The sequence below is a fragment of the Nicotiana tomentosiformis genome, chromosome 7, assembly GCF_000390325.3.
Source record: "Nicotiana tomentosiformis chromosome 7, ASM39032v3, whole genome shotgun sequence".
Taxonomy (NCBI): domain Eukaryota; kingdom Viridiplantae; phylum Streptophyta; class Magnoliopsida; order Solanales; family Solanaceae; genus Nicotiana; species Nicotiana tomentosiformis.
This window is the reverse complement of record NC_090818.1, coordinates 34,005,939-34,020,388: the sequence shown is the minus strand read 5'-3', so window position 1 is coordinate 34,020,388 and position 14,450 is coordinate 34,005,939. Positions and strand designations below refer to the sequence as shown.

The following is a 14,450-nucleotide window of genomic DNA, read 5'->3' as shown; positions in this document are numbered from 1 at the left end:
GATATTTCTCCATATTAAGGTGATTACCTCTTGTTCGCGTATTTGGGAGAATGCTCCTGCTTCCACCCATTTAGAGAAATAGTCAATTAAAACTAAAATAAATCATACATTGCCTTGCCTTGCTGGGAGGGGTCCACGATGTCCATTCCCCACTTGATGAATGGCCATAAAGAGGTGACTAAGTGGAGATCTTTGCCTTATTGGTGAATTATTAGGGCGTATTTCTTCATAAACTCTGAGACGTCTTTTTTCATAGTGGGCCAGTAGTATCTTGCCCGTATGAGATACCTAATGAGCGCTCGATCGCCGGAATGAGCGTCGCAATAGCCTTCATGGACTTCTTAGAGGACGCGCTGGGTTTGGTTTGGGCCTAAATATTTTTCCAAAGGGCCGTCGTATGTCCTCTTGTATAGATCATTGTGGAAGAGGTTGTATCTGGTTGCCTGCATTCTTAATTTTTTGGCTCCCTTCTTGCAGTTTTGGAGTGTGTCGTCCTGCAAGTAAGCGATAATATGATTGTGCCAATCCCAGGTTAAACGTATAGATCTTACCTCGATTTGGTCTAGCGACGAGTTGAGGAGGTGGACTACACTTTTATCCCCGGTTGTGAGGCTTTTGGTGGCTGTGGCCAATTTGGCAAGGTCGCCCGCTTCAACATTAGGCACATGCGGGATCTGGTGGCATTCGTCGAACATGGGCAGCAGCTTACAGATCTCGGTATGATAATTTTGCAAACTTTGTTTCTTTGATTTGGAAAGTCCCTATGACTTGGTTAACTATGAGCTGGCAATCACAACGGAGTTTTAATCGCTTCGCCTCATACTTGAGTGCTAGTCTCAATCCTTCAATTATAGCCTCATACTCGGCCTCGTTGTTAGTCATATCTGGGCATCTTATAGACTGGTGAATTACTTCGTCGATAGGGACCTCGAGTACGAGTCTCAGTCCAAATCCGAAAGGGTTTGTTTGCACCATCGATGTACAGGACCCAGAGGTCTTGTGTTTGGAAAGAAGTTTGGACGGCTTCCTTCTCGACCTCAGGCATTATCTTTGCACTGAAGCCTGCGAGCACTTGCGACTTAATCGTTGTTTGCGGTTGATATGTGATATTGTGCTTACTTAGCTCGATGGCCCACTTGACCATCATCCCCGATAATTCGGGATTATGTAAAATGCCTCTCATAGGAAATGTGGTAACGACCGAGATAGGGTGGCACTGAAAATAGGGTCTAAGTTTTCGTCAACCTATGATGAGTGCCAGGGTTAGTTTCTCGAGGTATGGGTACCTCGTCTCGGCGTCGATGAGTGCTTTGCTAATGTAATAAATGGGATATTTCATACCTTTACTTTCTCGGATCAGGATTGCACTTACTGCCACTTCGGAGACAGCCAGGTAAATGAGGAGATGTTCTCCGGGTTTGAGCTTTGAAAGCAGAGGTGGTGATGATAGATACGCCTTCAGTTCTCACAGAACTTGTATGTACTAGGGTGTCCACTCGAGGCCGTTATCCTTTTGAGTACGCCAAAAAATTCATGACATCTGTCAGATGACCGTGAGATGAATCTCGATAGGGAGGCAATTCAACTCGTCAACCTTTAGACTTGCTTCTTGGTAGTCAGGAGCTCTGGTATCCCTTCAATAACTTTGATTTGGTCTAGGTTGACTTCGATCCCCCGTTGTAACACTAAGAAGCCCAAGAAATTTCCCCGAGGCTACGCCAAACCTGCATTTCTATGGGTTTAGTTTCATTCCATACCGCCTCAGTATGTCGAAAGCTTCCTTCAAATGGTCGATATGGTCCTCCGCCTTTATGAATTTGACCAGCATGTCGTCGAAGTATACCTCTATGGTCTTGACGAGCTGATCTATGAACATTTTTGTCTACAATCTTTGATAGGTAGCTCATACGTTCTTCAACCCAAATGCCATGACCCTATAACAATATGTTCCTTGGTGGGTGATGAACCTAGTTTTCTCCTGGTCCTTTTCTTCCATAAGTACCTGGTAATAGCATATGTACGCGTCCAAAAAAAACTCAACAACTCGTGCCCAGCCATTACGTCGATGAGTTTATCGATATACGGTAACGGGAACGAATCCTTCGGGCATGCTTTGTTCAAGTCTGTGAAGTCTACACACATCCGCCATTTCCTGTTTTTCTTTTTGACTATCACTACGTTGGCGATCCACTTGGGGTATTTCGACTCCCTAATAGAGCCATTTTCTAATAGCTTCTCCATCTCCTCCTGGACGACATCATTGATGGCGGGGTTGAATTTTTGTTTAATCTTCCTTACCGGGGGTAGAGTGGATAGATGTTTAGTTTATGCGTGGAGATCTCCTTGGGTATTCCCGCCATATCTGCACGGCTGAAGGCAAACAAATCCGCATTAGTTACTAAGAATTGAGTAAATTTACCTGGTTCTCGGAGTTTGCAGCCAATGTAAGACTTTTTGTTATAGTCGATGGGATCTAATTGAACGGGGTCGAGGTCCTCTATAGTCGAGTCTATAGATTCAACCATTTCGGGATCCATGATGACGTCCCTGGTCTCTTCTTGTGTCGACCTCGGCCATGTTGATTGCTATGCCTTTTTTTCCTTGTCTTTCTGCTGTTGGGTTGTCGTGTTGTCTAAGGCGATGCGGTAGCATTCCCGGGACGTGCGATGTTCTCCCCGTATGCTGAATATCCCCCAAGATTTTGAGAATTTGATTACTTGGTATAAGCTGGAGGTAACGGCTCTCATGGGATGTATCCATGGTTGTCCTACTATGGCATTGTATGTGGTGGCCTGGTCCATGATGTGGAATGTCGTATCCAGCGTTATGCTGCCGGCCAAGATGGGAAGTGAAATTTCTCCCAATGTCAATTCAACTACATTATTAAATCTGTTTAGTGTGATACAGCGCGGTACTATCTTGTCCTCGAGTCTCATCTGGGTGAGGACTCAGGGATGGATAATTCATGCTACATTCCCATCGTCCACCATGATATGTTTGACATCAATATCTAAAATGTGCAAAGTAATGACGAAAGCATCATTGTGAGGGAATGTCAAATCGTCGGCATCTGACTCGTCGAAGATGATACATTCTTCGAGTCTTTCATACCGTTTATGGGTGATAGATCTTTTGAGCTTATGAGTGGCATTGAATTTAACATTGTTGATGGAGGCGTCGTCGCTTCCGCCGATGATCATATTGATGGTGCGATCTGGTGACGGTGGTTTTGGTAGGCCTTGGTGTTTATGTCCCCAGGGAATTTGTTTCACCCCGTGTCGCTCAGCAGCTCTTTGAGGTGTCCCTGCTGCAACATGTTCACAACCTCTTTCCTGAGGACGATGCAGTCTCCTGTCTTGTGTCCGCGCTCCTAGTGGAACTCACAGAGGGTGTCAAATTTTTTGGTGCTCGGATCGGACCTCATCTTTGGCGGCTACTTCACCTTCGTTCCGTTTTTCTCCAGGGCATAGACTATTTAGCGGAAAGAAGGCAGGGCGGGGGCCCTAACGTATGGCTGATGTCGTTCCCTGTTGGGTCGTGAGACATGGTGATACCTCCTTATGTTATCTCTTCGTTCTTTCCTGGACTCGACTTGTACCGAGACGAGCCGTCGAGTTGGTCCGTTGAGGTCATCACCATCTGCTCGGACTTTGTCACAGTAAGCATTATGGATTTCATCCCAAGTGGTTAGAGGATATTTCATCAATCGGCTCAACAGTTTTTTGGTCTCTCTTGAACCATCTCTACTCAACCCGTTCTGAAAAGATACGACTGCCATCCCCTCGGACACCTTTGGTAGGGTCATCCTTACCATGTTGAATCAGGAGAGGAAGTCCCTTAATCCCTCTCCTAAGGACTGCTTGATGGCAAATACGTCGTTTACTCTTGTTTCAGCTTTCTTGGCTCCGGCATGCGCTGTTACGAACTTATCGGCTATTTCTTCGAAGGTTTCTATGGAGCGGCCTGGTAGCTGTGAATACCATGTTAATGCCCCTCCCCTGAGGGTTTCGCCAATTTTTTTCAGCAAAATAGAGGACACTTATTCTTTGGTGAGGTCGTTGCCATTCACGACGGTGACATAATGAGTCACGTGATCTTCAGGGTCAGTAGTTCCGTCGTATATCCTGAGATACGGTGGCATTTTGAAGGTCTTTAGTATGGCATATGGGGTTGCTTCCTCGTTGTACGTCTACTCTACGAATCTACCGGCGTCTCTCTTTGGAAGTAGCTTACGGGCGCTCGGTATTTTTTCGACTCGTTCTTGGTGTTCTTTCGTTTGATCTCTGAGCGCTTTATTTTCACTCTCCATTTCTTCCATCCTCTTTAGAACAGCGGCGAGTACACTATCAGCTGCATTGTTAGTAACATTGTGAGTTATACCTGGTGTTGGAGGGTCTGGTTGGTTGTCCTGTTCGTCTGCTCGTTGCACTATATGGGCTCTTGCGGTCTCTGTAGTCATGCATGGAGTGGGCTTATTGAGCATGCTTACTAGCATATCAGTCAACCACGCTTTGAGGAGCTTTTTCATGGCCGGTGGCGTCCCTTCTCCTATGGACGTGGAGGCCTTTTTCCATTTGGTTTTGTTATACTACAATGGGAGCGACCTCTCGTGCCTGTGGGAGGCAGTGGGTGTCACATCATTGCCTAATGTTTCACAGCTCTCGTTGATAGCGTTCATGAGGTTGCCAGGGAAATCACTTGTCACTTTAGTCATATCTCCTCTGCCATGTAGGTTTCCGTAAGTGCAAGGAGAGGGAAAGATCTTGGGGTTTGTTAGGTTAGTGACTCACGTTAGCTGTAAATCTAAAGAAAACTAAAAAATTACTAAGAAGTCCCCATAGACGGCGCCAAACTGTTTGACCCAAAATATAGATCTTGGTTCACCCAATTAGATTTAAATATAGAAGAATCAATCTTAGCTAATAATAATATCCAAAAGATAAAGCTATCGATTTTATGACAGATAATATGTATATTTGACTGAATGGTAATGAATGTGAGAAATAATAACAGTATTCAATGATCCAAAAAGATGGAAGATAGCAGTAAATAGTCATAAATAGCAATGAATAGTATTTAAGTAAATAAAAACGTGTGAGTCCCCTAGAAAGGGGTGGGATCTGTGGATATTTTTTCTGACAATGACGAATGATTGATGAGCCTTAGAACACTCGAGTCATTCTTGGATCAAGTGGAAAAGCCAGACAAGAATCTTAGTAAAAAGGTTGTTTTCGTATGCTTGTAATATGGTCAGATTCTCTCTATAAAGTCAATGTGTTTTCTTACAAGTGAATAGCTCATGCCCCCTATCATTGTGTCTCTTTCTATTTATTTATAGGTAACATGTTCCTAGAAACCCTAATAGTACATGTGTAGAGAATATTACTAGAATATTCTTTTAGTGTCCTATCTTAAAACCAATCGTTATAACTTTTTCTAAGATGCTCGATCTCGACCTTGATCTACGATAACTTTACGACCTTGAACTTTGCTGACTCTTCGACCGCACCCTTCATCGCAGGCCACTTCGACCTGGGGCAGATATTTGTTGAGACCTCACTGATAGCACGTGACGACCGATGAAGGCTATCATGGTGTTGACGTGGCTTGCCTATATCAAAAATATTTTTTGGCCCATACAAAGATGGATAAGCACTTCTTTTTGTTAAGTTCCTTTTTTTTTCTGGGGGGGGGGGGGGGGGGGTTAAAAGCTGGATCAAATTGGTTGGTAATTAAAGTCAAATTCTAACCTTACATATATTTTGAAGTGAAACGGACCAATAGAAGAGAAAACAATCCTAATCCATGCAGGAACAAAATAAAGCAACTCGTTTTCCAATTCCTATTCCTATTCCAAACTGGCTTAATCAATTCCTATTCCACTCCGGATTTGGTTTAACTCTAATTTTACTTCCCTCCTCTATATATACGCTAGACTACTTGCATTACTTTTCCATCCTCACAAATTCTCATTGCATTCCAAATCACTCTTGCAAACAAATCCCTTATTTCTGCATTCTTGGTACCCAATCTTGGTAAAGAATGTCTCTGTTTCATTCATCAGCAAGTGTTATTGGTGCAGACTACTTCGGCGACGAACTGCCATTGCCTCTCCCGGCTGTTAAGATACTGGAAAAGAAGGAGAAGAAGAAGATGGATTCCAAAGATACAACATCAGCTAACATCTTGAATGTTGGTGCAGCAACAGATAATGCAGTTGGTCAAAGCAAGAAGGGCAGCAGCAAGTATAAAGCACCCGGTTTCACTCTAGCCTTTGACGGCTTGCATCCTTTTGAGATGTTTGTTTCTCGTTGATAATGTTTCTAGCTAAAAAAGAATGTCCAAGAAACACTGTTCTATTTTTATTTTATTTTCCTATAAAGCAAGTTTTGTCTTGAACATGCGCAGAAACTTGTAAGTTGAAAGCTCTTAGGGGGTGTCGCAAGTTTTTCTCGCATTATTTTATGTTTGTTCTGCACTATTTCTTGTATGACTATTCTAATGCATGATTTAGTTTAATGGAACTTGGTGTTAAAAAGTAGTATTCGGTTTTGCATTGTTCTAATCTACCTGCTTCAATTGCTCAAGTAAAATCAAGCAAAAAGGTTTCTTTTATTTGTTTTACTTTTTTTAACATTAAAAAGGTAAGCAGTGAAACAAACCGTCAGGGAAGGTTAGGTATTACTAAAAACACTATAGAAAAATTGAGCGAGACCTAGTATTTCCGTCTCACTATACACATTCAGAGACAATACACGAGTAAAATAAAGCAAAAGCGAGAGCAAAGCAGAGCTGTGTAATCACCGGTTTTTATTTTAGACGAATAATTTTTACAGTACCTAGTCTTCTCTTGTAGGGGTAATGAGAAGTATCTAGCTACATAAAAGTAGGATGTACACTAGATTTCTACAGCAAAGCAAAATAAAAGTAGAAGATTTCTACCGCATGGCTGTTTAGCCAAGATTTTGGAGGACAACCAAGTTCCAACGCCTTCCTTCAGATGATAATTCCACTGGGAATCAATGCATCCTTGATAACAGTGACAATCCCACTCTTGATGAAGTATCCATCTGTTTCCCTAGCCGCTTCTTGAACATTGTCGCTGTTAATGATCTATGGAAAGAAAATTCCACATCAACACTCAAGCTCACAATATGTCAGCCAGAACATGAAAAAAAATCCACGTGATAAAGTGACTATTTGAACATATTCTGTCGAGAACGCATGGTTGTACATATTTTGCATGTTTAAATGACGACTTCAAACATAAATCTAAAATCAGAGAAGCATGAAATTTCAAGGAATTTAACCTTCACATTGTCCCCTATACGGGCATTCTTGTCAATAATGGCTCTTTTAATGTGGGAGTTCTTGCCAATGCCAATCGGGACACTACCCTTAGCAGCCAGGAACCTCCTGTCAGCATCAGTCTGGACCAATAAAGAACAGAAAGTGAGCCCATAATAATTCAAGAAGGAAGGAAGGAAACCACAAGAGTAGTATTTTCTTTATCCTCTGTTATTTGACTTTAGGCAAATTTCTCCATGGTAGATCACATATATACAGTAAGTCTACAATTGAAATAGTTAAATTCACGTTCGCATGTATACTATTAGATATCTTTTCTGGTAACCTGAAAATTCCTAGCTTTACCTCATAGTAATCTGCCCCCATCAAAAGCGAGTCTTCTATAATTGCACCCTCTGATATGCATGATCTGAGCCCAACCACAGAATGGTGAATCTTACAGTTCTGCACACAAAAATGGATTCCATGAGAATCAGCGCCTGACAAGTATGTACTAGTACATCACTTTTCTCCGTTTTCTGGAGCGTAGTTTGATGAAAAAAGACAAGGACAGAGATGGCGACAGATGTCTGGGCAATTCTCTTCATCCTCCTCCCTTCCCCAAGGCCCTAAAATAACAATAATTACTGCTACTACTCAACCATAACCTAGTTGGGTTGGCTATCCCTAGGTTGGCTATCCATCCGCGATGTCCATTTCAATAATTATGGATCCGTTTCATCACAAGACTTCAATTTTTTCTCCACAGACACAAGATAGTATAAACTACAACCTTTTTCCATCCAAAAACGATTGTCTTACTTTCCCGTTTTGGTCAATCACAAAAATATTGTCCATTCTCCACTAGTAAGTGATTTCTTAATTTCATGCTACCTCAATATTATCAAAAAGCTAACTTTAGGTGTCATATTTTGGACAAATTTTCTCTAAAATATACCATAATTTAGTTTCACTCTTATCCTTCATACTGCATAAAACTAAGACAATTAGATAAAAATAGAGGGAGTAACATCTAGGTATTCAAAATCTCAAATTTTCAGGAAAAAGCAAAAAAGCTTAAGTCAAGATCGATAACATCTAACATCTCCGATCATTTTCCCTCTGCTTCCTTGATGGCAAATTAAGCAGAGAAGAAAATGCAAGCACATCTCAGTGAGGAGAGAGTTCAGTGTACTCCACTTCATTTTCTATTTTATGCAACTGTGATTTCAATTATAAAGAACGTGGATTATGGATGAGGTCATGGAAAACATTGAACACATCAAGATGTGTCTCACATGTTTGCTGTCAAGAATAACATAACTACAGTGAGCAGAATGAGATGTTCATGCATCCATGGCTTTTAGAGATGGAATGAGCAACCGACAGGCTTCAGAAATGCAACTTAGAAAATGTAAAGGCCTTGAAACAATAATTGATTACCTTGATCACACAACCTTCACCGATGACACTGTCTGTGACATCGGCATCAAGCATTTTCGAAGGTGGCAGATATCGAGGTTGGGTGTAGATTGGAGCTGATCGGTCATAGAAGCTTCATTAAATATTGAAGACAAAAGTGGTTAATCAAAGCGAGTGGGATAACAGACTATGAAAACTGCAGAGAACTATCTCATTGAGATGAGAGGATTACCTAAAATCTGGGACTGGCTTTTTTGTAATGCCCAAATTGGCATTGTAGAAAGCTTCAATGGTACCAATATCTTCCCAGTATCCATCATATAAATAAGCTTGCACCTGAGAACACAGATGCATAAGACCTCTGGAAATAACTCCAACAAAGTTATACTGATAATTCAAAAAATAATTTAGCTCATAATTCATCTTTCCTTTTTGAGTTTCTACATTTTGAAGAAACAAAGAGACTAGAAAGAAACATATGAAAACTTGAGAAGGGCTACACAAGACTGCAGAAGAGTAAAGAGAGATCATGTTCACAGCCATATTTGTAAGAGAACTCAAGACGTTGAGACAATAAGGCCCACAAATAGTAGATTGCTTTAGAGGTATAGTTCTCTATACTAAAGGATGATGCAATTTTTGATGCATTGTACACTGCAAAAGTTTCATCTGTTATAAGTAAAACTAATTGCAAAGTGTAACTTCTAGAGAAATACATACTCTCATCCCAAGCGAAGTTGCACCAGGAATAACTTCACTACCAAAATCATTGGCACCAGGGAACTTATCACGAAGTAGGTTTAACATCACGTCTTTGCTAATGACATATATACCCATACTTGCGATAAAAGGCATCTCTTTAGCTCTCTCGTCATCAAGACCTAAAATGGTAGTATCCACCTGAATTACATCACAACACGAGTTAACGCATGCTTGTAAGTTCTTTTGCGAGTGGTATTGAAAAGCATTAGAACTATGATACTCTTACTTTCATTGCTTTCAATTGCTCTCCTTTCGGTTTCTCTGCAAATTCAATAATGCGTCCTTCTTCGTCAATCTTCATGAGACCAAATGCAGTGGCTCGCTTTTCGTCCATTGGCAGTGCAGCAACAGTAATATCAGCATCTGTTTCTCTGTGGGCTTGAATGAACTTTTCATAATCCATTCGATATAGATGATCTCCAGCAAGTACGAGGAATTCAAGAACATTATGCTCCTCAAACAACCATAGATACTGCCTGACAGCATCAGCAGTTCCCTACAGACAAGTAGTCAAGTACACGGGCGTTATGCCACTTTGTGAAGTAAACTAGCTTGATATCAATAGTAAAATTCTTGTAGCAGCTTAATTCCAGGTGTCATGCACGAAACAAGACCCCAAATTACTTCTCCAATAAGGCATATTTAAACTGCTCCTCCAACAGGAAAATAGGTACTTTAAGTGCTTCATATATGCTTCACAGTAATTGGATGAGATCTGTCTCCGGTAATTAATAACAATAACAGTAGTGATATGTGAATTGTGTGCAGCAGGAACAAAGAGTTACCTGGAACCAATTGGGGTTCTCTGGACTTTGTTGAGCAGCAAGAACTTCCACAAAACCCTCATTTTTGTATCCCCCCATATTACTAGCATATGCCCGTGAAAGGTGGCGATTCAGAGATGCAGAGTTGAATTGTGTGAGAACATAGATCTTGGATATGTTACTGTTCAAGCAATTGCTTACAGGAATGTCAATCAGACGATAATTTGCACCAAGAGGAACTGCTGGCTTTGCTCTTTTTTTAGTTAGAGGATAAAGTCGGGTCCCAGCTCCACCTCCAAGAATAATTCCCAAAACACTCTGCATACAAATCGCATTAACAATGCAAGTTTCACTTTTAAGAAGACATAAATCATAGTTAAGCTATTGTCAAATAAGGCTTTCTGGAAACAATAAGTCAATACTGTTAACCCACAATATGACAAGATTCAGAGTATTATTTTTTAATGAAAATACAACAAAGTTGACATTTTTTTTTAAAAGTTGACAACTTGAAATGGCAATCTGCTAGTAATTGCAATTTAAAGGTGCATGGTTTAAGGATTAGTAGGTGAGATAGACACTACAAACAATGCCTGACGGGTACATTCGGGATCTTAATGCCCTGCTCATGCTCAGATAGTCAGATCCAATTATTACAGTTTCCAGAAGATAATGCTAGTTTTATCAGCTTTTCCAAGTAAAAAAATCATCAGCTTATGATTATCATGTGCATAATGAATCTTTGAAGTATGGTTAGCAAATAATTTTGAGTAATATTAAACAAAATCAAATAGTCCTAGCACATTTTTAATTATACACGTGATGATGTGTCAGAAAGAGGCGGAAGAGGTGAGAGGATCTTGGATCTAGAACTAAAGTCAGTCAAAATACTTCACTCTGAAGCAATTCACTCCATCTCTTCCACGATCTACTTCCTCCAACCGCCGCAATCCAATAATCACCTCATTTTAGTGATAAATTGGAGAAGAGATTTAACAAATTTTACTACTTTTCACACGCTTACACTATGTAGATTGGTATATATATATTATATGCATAAAGATTCACGAAATCATTACTAAAATCGAACCGAGGAGAGTCTATTATGTGCTTACTCGGCTAGCGTCAGGGTCAAGACATGTCTGCGAATTCTGTGAATCAGAAACAGCCTTAGGAGACACGATCAGTGGACTCCTCCTCTCGCTGGAATGGCGCTGCTGAGAATGTAAGGTTGCCATAGACATTAGCTTGTCTCCGGAGAGATGAGACGACGAAAAGGAAAGGTTTCGAAAAGACATTGCACGAGTAGCATCATTTCTTTTCTCATTGATGCAATTTTGGGGAGAAGGCGAAGATTTTAAGGCTCCAACGGAAGCCATGGATATACTCAGCTATTTCTCTCTGCTATGGAGTGTGTGGCAGTGAGTGTGATTGAAACTGAAACGGAGCTGGGGTTTTGTTTTTATAGTGCTGATTATAAGCGTTTCAATTGTAACTAAATAGACCTAGTTTTGTAAGAATTTACGAGAGGACCATAGAAATGATTGGCAGACATCTCAAGTAAGTGGGGTTATTTTAGGGATAGAAATTATGATTTTGTACTTTTGCTGGAAAAAATCTGACAAGGGGAAGTATGTACTATTTAGAATCATTATTTTCCGAAATATAGGTCAGACGATTATTAACTAGTGGACGTCATTTGAAGGAGAATTAGATATGATCACATGTGCGTGAGAAAAAGAAGGGTTAACCGACGTCTATAAACCGTTCGTAGTAAAATGTGATTATTATAAAGGAGAAATAATTTGTTTAATCGAGATTTTGTTAGAAATAATTGCTACTTAAATGAAATGACAAGTGAGATCTGGAATGATCCGAAATTGCCAGAATTGGTATAATTGTTTATGCTATGCTGTCACATTCCCAAGAAGAGTTGGTGTATCAAGTTTCAATGAATTAATTATTAATTAATTAATAATAAATAATTATGAGTGAAGCCCATTTTGCTCTGTTTAATGAGGCTTAGGATCAATCACGCGAGAAAGCAACAAGTTTTAATGGACGGTCAGTTTTTACTTCCATCCAACTTGCCCGTGACCGAATCCGAAACCTAATTGTGGTCTATTTAGTCTCAAGAGACGCAAATAGATTAAAAATAAATTGGCCACCATTTTATATATAGTGCAGTTATTATCGCGTTATATTTTAACGATAATTTTGTCCGTTAAGGTATAGTGCAGTGAATAACCGTGATGTATTTGAACTTAAAATGGGCGGGATGTATAGCACACATATATAAGGCGCTATATATAGTATATCGCCTTATATATGTGGTATACCTATATAAAAAATCGTGACATCTCCTTCCCCACCAGACGCGAACCAACAGCCCCCCATTTTTAATTCTCAGCGGTCCCTCAAAAAGTATAGATTCTCGGTATTGTAGCAAGCTAACATCGGATCTAAGACGTTATCGTGTAGTGATTGCTCGTTTCCGCCCCCAAATTACCAAATCTTCACCTTTCAAAAAATTTAAAATTATGATATTCCGACTTATTTTTTGTTAAAACTCATGTATAAAAAATGCCTATTAGTTATTTTTTACTGTGTTATATATTCTTTCGTGATTGTTTTATGATTTAATTAATTTATTATTTTTTATCCGGATTAGATTATTATTGTGCTAAAATAATTAGTAAAATAGAGAAATTATTATTTTATGAATAATTAATGTTATTAGTTGTTATAAAAAATATTTATTAGTTATTTTTTTACTGTGGTATATGTATTTTCATGATTGTTTTGTGATTAAATTATTTTTTTTTTGTTATTCGGATTAGATTATTTATGATCTAAAAGATTAGTAAAATAGATAAATTATTATTTTATGAATAATTAATGTTATTTAGTTTCCTTTAGTGTTATGTTGTGCCCGTAATTTTAATGTAGTGCCAATAATTATAATGTAGTGCCCTTTAGCGTAGTACAATGTAGTGCCCTTTAGCGTAGTATCTTTGTAGTTATTAAAATTAATCATTTAATTATCTGTTAACCCCAAAAATATCTGGAAAAAAAAAAGATGATAGTTCAAACACAAACTCTCTCGAATTCTAGTCAACAAATGTAAGAAAATAACATAAAAATAACAATATTTATCAAACTAATTATTTGTATATGAATACTTATTAATTAAATCATGTATTCATATAAAAATTAATTATTTAATTCTATTATACCCAAAAATAGATGAATAAGAAAGAAATATATAAAATAATAAACAAACATATAAAATAATAAACTAACATATAAAATAAAGAATCAAACATATAAAATAATAAACTAACATGTAAAATAATAAACTAATATATAAAATTATAATATAGAAAATGTATCAACCTAAGTAACAATATAGTAAAAATATCGATTAAATTTTAATATAAAAGATATTGCAATATATTTAAAGATGTTAAGCAATAAAAAAAAATACTTTAATTAATATTTTTCAATTTACAGGCATCGTCATGGAGGTTCCCCTGTGCATCCCGGACCTGCATCTCTAGAGCTACTGTTGCTACAGGCCAACCATAGATCTTCATACATATGGGATGGGCAGTGTTTGTCTCAGATATTCTGTCCCAGACGTATAGACGATATGTGGGAGTTCATTACGGACCACCCACTGCATCCTCGTATAGTTAGACGCCTTCAGGATACGGTTTTTTACAGGATCATAGAGATCGGCCGGTTGCAGTTCGACTGGCGTTGATCACGGCTGTGATAGAGCGGTAGCGACTGGAGACGCACATGTTTTATCTACCCATCGACGAGGCTATCATCACACTTGAGGACGTGGAGGTTCTCTTTGGGCTGCCGGTTGATAGATTGCATGTAGCTTACTCGCATGCTCTTAGAGACTTAGGGGATTGCATTACCTGCATATGTTGCAGCGGCTCACCGGTTTCTAGCCAGCGGAGGAGACTGCATTGAGTGGGGCCAGTCGTTTGCAGCTGACGTCTGTCCGACAGTATGGAGGCGATGGATGCAGAGATTATGAATGATTCACCGCCGGAGGTTATCGACTGGCACACGAGATTGTTGTTACTGTTGATGTTTGGTGGTGTACTGTTTCCGAACTGATAGGCTATATGTATATCCTAGTTATGTTTTGATGATCTAACAAACTTACTGTCAAGAACCAGATAAGGAACCTGTTAC

General features: G+C 39.3%; 1 protein-coding gene across 2 annotated transcripts; it reads right to left on the bottom strand.

The window, feature by feature from the left end:
• Positions 1 to 6,793: 6,793 nt before the first annotated feature.
• LOC104097062 (glucose-1-phosphate adenylyltransferase small subunit, chloroplastic/amyloplastic) lies at positions 6,794 to 11,685 on the bottom strand. 2 transcript variants are annotated; one of them, XM_018771130.3, is made up of 10 exons: positions 11,351 to 11,685; positions 10,257 to 10,553; positions 9,698 to 9,967; positions 9,430 to 9,609; positions 8,942 to 9,045; positions 8,731 to 8,842; positions 7,654 to 7,752; positions 7,311 to 7,430; positions 7,001 to 7,113; positions 6,794 to 6,957 (listed from the first exon to the last, which is right to left on the bottom strand). In XM_018771130.3, the coding sequence occupies exons 1-10, from the start codon at positions 11,612 to 11,614 to the stop codon at positions 6,954 to 6,956; spliced, it is 1,563 nt and encodes a 520-aa protein (XP_018626646.1). In that variant the 5' UTR covers positions 11,615 to 11,685; the 3' UTR covers positions 6,794 to 6,953. The 2 variants fall into 2 exon arrangements, with proteins under 2 accessions (XP_018626646.1, XP_009601865.1); XM_009603570.4 differs by having other exon boundaries at positions 6,794 to 7,113.
• Positions 11,686 to 14,450: the final 2,765 nt, after the last annotated feature.